General features: G+C 52.2%; 1 protein-coding gene across 1 annotated transcript in view; it reads right to left on the reverse strand.

Moving 5' to 3' along the window:
- LOC144113230 (Krueppel-like factor 6) overlaps positions 1–6,783 on the reverse strand; it is a 225,989-nt gene extending 219,206 nt beyond the window's left edge. Inside the window, exon 1 of the mRNA XM_077646203.1 lies at positions 6,196–6,783. Within this exon, the coding sequence (XP_077502329.1) occupies positions 6,196–6,297 (102 nt within the window). The 5' untranslated portion in view covers positions 6,298–6,783. The remainder of the gene's footprint in view (positions 1–6,195) is intronic.
- Positions 6,784–7,348: the final 565 nt, after the last annotated feature.

The raw sequence follows: 7,348 nt of genomic DNA on the forward strand, positions 1-7,348 counted from the left end.
TATCCTATATGACGCACAGCGAAGAAGTGGTGGCTGGAACCGCATGCGGCCCCCCATCGCACGTCTGGTCAGTCTTCCCTCTCAGCCACAGTCAGACAATAAAAGTGTCCTTGTATCGTCACGCTTCATACATTGCTGCGTTTAACACTATACCGCTGAGCTGCTCTTGACGCGATCGCCCCGTGTGACTCTTCGTTTCACGCGATCCGCAACACGAAAGAGATATTTTGACATTCTTAAGTTTGCGTCCGTACTTGTCTGCTCGACTGAAATGAAGACTGCTATATATATATGCCCACAATTTAAGCGAGGTTAGGACTTGACGTGCTGCAACATTTAACAGCAGAAGCCGCCGCCCCGGAGTACTCGCGTGCTGCGGCTGGAAAAGCAACGCGCCGTTTTCTCCACTCTGCAAACACACAAAAAAAAAGCGTATTCCCAGAGATCTCTCGTGCACGGGCATCTCGATAAAACAGCTCCACAGACTGGAGTGCATTGCGGTCCCCGATCCGTATACGATCGGGAAAGAGCGCATGCAATACCGAAAGCGGCAGCAGGTGTATAATCCTGCCGGCTGGCCGACCAAGAAGACCAGAGGCGAGGCCGGGCGCTCGTCAGCTGCCGGCCACCCGCCGCTCTGCGCTCCATTTAACCGTGGCGAGCGCGCGCGCCTAAAAGTGGCTGCCCGCCGAGCCCTTTTAGAAGGAAGGGGGTGAGCGAAGGCAGCGCCAGCCCGTGCCAGACAAGCCATACGTTGGGCTGAGTAAATAAATTATGTCATGGTCCGCTCTGTTTTCCCTTGCCTGCGTTCACTTGTTTGTTTCTCCTTTGCCCCGCTCTGCCCCACAGTCTGCGGCAGCACCTGTTCGCTCGCGTATATGCGGGGCTTCGTCGCTGCCGCAGCGCGCCGGCGGGCGAAGAGTCATCGGCGCGCGTTCCAAGCTAAAACATGCGTCTGTCGTATCTCAATCGGGCCCGCTAATCAGCGAGAGAGCCGAGGGAGGGCGCTTCGAGCATCACAACCGCGTTGCACGCACTAAGCGCAACGAGGGAGGGAAGGGGGCTCCCCAGCTTTCAGAGCGCACCCGGGCAGCGAATCCAATATTTCTCCGCTTTTCCTCTCTTTATTCTTTCGTTCGGCGTAAAACGCTTGTTCCCACTCCCTTACGCATCCCGCGAGCTTTTTACGAACGCGAGCTGTCGGGCACCGCGCGGCAATTTTCGAAGTAGCGCCGGCGCGCAAGAAGACGCCGCGCCATTTACGTCGGCCGAGCAAGGGCCCGACGAGAGCCAGGAGGACGGAGCGACCCGTCGCCCAGACACACAAATCCTCCCATTTTCCGTTTTAAAACCCTGCCAAGGCGCTTGCGCAACGCCGATCGGGGGAGCTTTCCGCTCTGCCAGGGGCAGGCGGTCGACGTTAAACGTGACACGGCGGCCATGGAAACCCTCATGCAACGCCGCTACGGGACTGCGGCGCCATGTTTGCCAGCCGCTGTTACAGCCCGCACGTAGCGAGGGCTTTCGTGTCTGCTCCTACCCCTGGCAGTATACACCGAGCAGTCATACGCGCCAACAATGCTCTCCGTCAAAAGTTCCGGCTATCGTCTTTGGTAACTTGATTAGGCCCCGTCTTTATAGCCAAGCCCTCGTTGTCCTAAATCCCTGCGCGCTACAGCAGCCGAGGAAAGACCGCGCCAAAGGCGAAGGAAGCAGTGTCTGATCGCCCAAAAGCGTTGCCCGAAGTCTTCGGAGCGTAGCTGATTCCATGCCGCAACACCATTTGAGCTTAGAATCTGCTACGCAGTGGAGAAGAGGCATCGGCCCAAGCGCATAATGCGGTCGAGAACCGCTAGCGCCGGCTCTTCGCCATACACTTACGAACACACTATTCGAAAATGAGGACCACTCAAACGAAACATGTCACTGAACTGCGCTGCACACTGGGCACGCGAGCTCGTTCCTGAGTTAAACTTTCCCTTCCCGCGTTCAACAAATGGACCTCACGGCGCTACGCGGGGACTCATCGCATGCCGAGAGCGTCCGATGCCCTGGAATATGCGTGCATGCAGTGCACCTGCGACGGCTGTCTAGAATATGTCCTCGCAGTATGCAGCCCATGTCAGAAGCGAGAAGGAACGCTGTATCCAGGACCTGGCGGCAAGTAATGACCAGTCAACAAACTCGGCGCTATTTGTCATACCCGGGCAACAACGATAAATACAAAAGAAAAAAAACAAACGCTCAGAGCCGACAAACTCTGGAATAAAAAGACTGCCCGGGGCAAAGTACGGCAGCTGTGCCAAGAACGGCATTTCGCAATTTTCCCATTGTGAGAATGCGAGAGAGCAGACGGATTCAGCGCGATACATCACGCTTGGTGTTTAGGAATTCAGAGTGACGAAGTGCTTATCCTGGTACACAAAGACGGCGCGAGAAAGCAAAGTGCGGCGGAGAATAGGACCTATTCAACGACCTCACGAGGTCCTCTCCCTTTCATTGCAACCCCATGAGCAAACGTAGAGAAATATCTCGCTTTAAATTAGCCAAAAGTGGCAATAGTCTCAGCCGCCAGCCAGCCGCATGCGGACGCAGGAGTACTCGCAACGCATAGTTTAGAATTTAGAGCCCCTGTGGCATCCGAAAAAAAAAATTGCTTTTCTATCAGAATTCAGTATAAATGTTTGATAATCGCTTTGTTCTAATAGAAATTGACAGGAAATGTGTTTTCCCATCTCAGTTCAGCTGCATTAATTATTATTTTGACGGAAATTGCTGTTTTAAGCTTGGGCTCTTAATTATATTTATCTTCCCTGATGACGCCCTCACAAAAGCACGAACACAAGTGACGATTAAAAATAAAATAAACGCACACCACACACAAAAAAAGAATAAACACCGTAGCCGCCATAAAGAAAGCGGCTGGTATGAAACAGCATCCAATGACTGATGATGGAAAATTCCATTCTTGGAGAACACATTGCCTCCACTGTGTTTAGATAACCATGCTAAAACAAAATTATGGAGCACATACAGGCACACATCAACATAAGTGTCCGTAGATTCGTCAATGAAGAGGAAACTTTCTGTTCTGCTAAATAGAGCCGAAGTATTTTTTTTTTATTACCTGCAATATCCTGTATATTCTACCGTGTCAAACCTTATCACAGCCAACGTCATGTGAACATTCTGTGCGAGCGCTAATTTTCCAGATCCTCACTGGCTACTTTTTAGCTGTCTTGGCGTGTCATGCCTCTGTTTTCTGTGTTAGTCCTGCGGTCTATAAATGTTTATCAAAAGTAAAGCGGGACCCACTGCGCACGTGACATTGCATGAGGGCCCGTTTTGGTATCGGCATAACACGTTAGGCATAGTACGTGTGCTGCTGCTCTATAGGATTTGTACAGCTTTGAAGCATTCGCTGTGCTGCGACTAAGATCTCACATTGGTTTTAAGATAGTCGCACTCACTACTTTGGTTGCCCTCCTGGAGATGAAAATTTACTAGATGCTTCTGCGTGACTGCTCAAGACAATGGCGAGTTTGTTATACATTTTAAATCACCAGCGCAAAAGACGGATCGAGACGAAGAGCATAAACACGAGACAAGCCAAGCTTCGAGTATCGTGTTTCTCCACTTTGTGTCAGCCTTTTGCATCGGCGGTTTACAATGTGCTCAAGAAATGAATTCCTAACTGACGGGTGAACAAGCAAGTACAGGCCAAGGCGTGACTGCCACCGCAGTAGCATAATTTGCTGCTATCAGTCATTGTGGCGACTTCTAAAGCAGCAGCACGCGGTACAGTGCAAATATGGGAACTTGAATTGTAGTCCTACACATATGACATCGTATGTGGAATGCCGCCATCAAAAACCTCGTAAGTGTTTTACTATATTCAGCAATATGTGACCGAACCTCCTTCAGGCCTTAACTGTCGAACACTGTCCTCAGCAGCGGGCCCAAGCATGTAGATTAGACAACTAAGAAGCAAGCCCCGGTTCGCGGGCGCGCGCATATATTACAATGCGCGTAACCTAAAAAATAAATGGACGCGCGTGGATAAACCGGAATGAAATCCGCTGCCGCGGTGACGGAGCTTGTCATGCGGCAACGCATAGTTTAATTAAAGGGAGAAGGAAGGAGTCTAGCAGCGTAACGGACGTCGTAACACGCGCCGAGGCCTTTGCTCGCGCCCTAAGCGCCATCTGCCGCATCAAGGAGACGCACGGCAGAGAAGTTAGGTCGCTCTGTTTCACATGGTTTTGCTTTCCAAATTACCACTCGGCTGATGATGGAACGGTGCAAAGCTGACGCAGGGATGTGTTCGGAGGTCTGCGTGCGCGCGGCAAAGGAAAGAAAGTGTCAGTCACAACGTGAGTATGACATTCCGCCATTTCTTGGTAAGCTCCGTTTCGTCAACGAAGTGACGTAGCGCTACATCGCAACGCAAGTAGGCGAAAGCATCACTGGCGGTACGGGCTTGAAAATATTCGTATGAAGCGACTACTGGTTTTCTTCTATTTTTTTAGTTTTTATGTGCACACGACGATAATCAACAGTGGATACGGTTACCTTGCGTTGCTTTCACTAATATATTACCTCTGCAAAACGAATGAAAGTAACTTAACATCACTGCAACAGATACTTGCTGCTATTTATAATTCACAGAGGTGGTAAGTGCGTTTAACTACAGCACTACTCCAACGGGGTCAGCGGAGGCCCTATCCGTCTCGGCTCTCATTGCTCGCGAATTCAAACGTTTGCGTCCGAGGAAACAAAACACGATGGGTGCGACACGCAGGGGCAAGATCGCTTCTAAGTGAATAGTGGTCTTCGAGAGTAGTTGAAGATGCCATCCCAAGATGTCTACTGGCATTGCTAAGGATCACCTGAGTATGTTAACCATTGTGTTCAAGCACGGTTCCCTGCCTGAAGCAGTGTGTGTCTTGTCCTCCCTTCGTCTGCCAGGGCTACAATGTTCAAGAAGCCACGCATCGATAATTTCGACCCACCACAGAAAAGTACGGGGACGTTCATATATTATGCGAACTGGTACTGTCAGTGCCCAAAAATCTACGTAGTGTAACAGAAAGCTAAAAGTACGTTGTTATACTCTAACATGCTTTAAACAAGCGAGTAGTGTTTTACCCCGTCAAAACGCTCGTTCGCAATGGATGCTACGAGGCGGCGGCTTCCTCAAGTGTGCCATTCTCACGCGCTCGAAAGGCAATAATCCCAATCAAGGTAACCGCACGGAGAGTACCAAAGTCATCGGCACTGCAAACTTCTTGAGCAACAGAACAACCAAGAAGGAACTCTGGTCTTCGAAATGGCACGGGCGGCAATGAGAAAAACAAACACAAACAGACGGTCAAATACTACTATACAGACTGGCATCCGACAGCGGCGGCGCTGAGAGCCGCGACGCGGCAGCGATCCCGCCGTCGGGACGCCAGCGAGCGACCGAAGAGAGCGAGAGAGAAAAACCAAGCGCACAGAAGAGCACCAACAGGAACCGGAGTTAACGCCGAACGCGGTCGCCGACAACCGCTTGATCCCCTCCTCACAGCACAACTTCATCATACGCGATTAATAAAAAAGAAGCCGCCCTCAGCATATCCGCCAGGCAAGCAAACGAAAACACATGAAAAGCGGAGGGGCCGCCGACAGCGCGAGCTGGCGCGCAAGATCATCGGCGCGAGGTCCCGTGATGCCGCGCGGGAAAAAGACTCGAAAATAGTGCCTAACCGACGGCGGCCCGTTTGAAAACGGCCGGCGGCAAATGCGCGCGCTCCGCGCGTCAAAGCTATGCCGCACACGACACTAGAGCCCAGGAGACTTCCCGTTTACAGGGCAGGTGGGGAGACAGCTGCTCAGAACTCCACGCCGTGCGCCTAAAATTGTTAGACGAACAGCAGGTGAAAACGCGGAAGCTCCCGGCTCCAAACGGAGGTGTGTGTCAGCCGCGCAAAAAACATGCACAGCCCCAAACATATGAGACAATTTCTCTCCACGTGACAAATCGACATGCCAGGTGCCGAAAAGCAAAGACAACGTATCAAATGCCGGCGAAAAAGAATAAAGTGGCTGGTCAGAACTTTGCACTACCGGCATGCACGGTGTTGTCGGTACTTTTTGGCACCGCTGCTCGATGGTCGTGAGCATAAAAGAAAAACAAAGTTCATATTTCCTGACCTGTTGCCAGAAGTCCTCCAACGACGGCTGAGCCGGGAAAAAACCAGTGTCGTGGATCGCTTGCAGCTCATGAAAGATATTTCCACTTGGCAAGATGTCCATGGTTGATGTGGGTGACTTCGATGTCCCGAGCAAGAGACAAGCACAGCAGGAAACAACGAAACAAAACCGCAGCTTGTCAGTTACAGCAGCGACCGAGTGCTAGATGAACTTTCCGATGGCACAACTCTCGTCGGCGATTGTAGTGAAATCCTGGACATCGCTGCCAGTCGGCCCAGATGTGGCCGCCGCTATAACGGCATGTTCGTAGCGTGCACCAACTCTCTCGGCCAGAGCTCAGCGGATACTCAATGCATGCGGAGGCGTCACGGAGATCCAAGGCACTCGTTACGCCAAGCACGCGCACCGCCTGTGGGAACCAGCGGAGTGCAGAGGCGCAGGCGCTCTTTCCATTTGCGAGCAGACGCTCGTTCGCGCTCGCACCGCCGGCGCGCCTAGCCTCGAACCCGGGCGACGACAGCGCCACCGCGCCCGTCGCGCCGAGAGTAGCGGCGTCTGCCCTCTCTCGCTCACTTTCTGTTTGGCGTCTCTGCCGCCAGGCGGAAAGCGGGCGCTGCCTCCCACGGGGCAAGCGGAAGGCGAGCTGGACGCTCAGCGTGGGACTACGTGGGACTCTCACGCCGCCGCCAGCGAAACGCGGTGTCTTGCAGCGGCGCTCGACAGTGCGGGCGAGGAAAGCGCGCCTGTGTTGATCGCATACCTGTGCAACCTTATCTCGCTTCCGTTGCCTTCGGATGCGTCATGCTTTGACTCCATGCCGGCGTCGGCGAGAGTAGTTGCGCCATCGTAGATAGTACCCGAGCTTTGCGTGGCGGCGCATTCCACTTGTCTGACTGCAAGAAGCTTAAGTCACGGTGTATATTTGTTGCTGTTCTTTTCCGATGAGACACACGGGAATATTCCTGAGTTTATGCTGCTCTCATTCATGAATAATGCCGGATGAGCGGAATCTTGAGATTGCTGTTTCTTGCAGGGGTCCTGTGAGCGCCTTTGCAAGAACACCTCTACCTCGTTTCCACTTTTAATGAGATCGCGTTTAAGCTGTCGTCGAGGCATACCCTGGCGTTCTCTGTCACGAAATTCAGTGATTGGT

The sequence above is a fragment of the Amblyomma americanum genome, chromosome 1, assembly GCF_052857255.1.
Source record: "Amblyomma americanum isolate KBUSLIRL-KWMA chromosome 1, ASM5285725v1, whole genome shotgun sequence".
Lineage (NCBI taxonomy): Eukaryota > Metazoa > Arthropoda > Arachnida > Ixodida > Ixodidae > Amblyomma > Amblyomma americanum.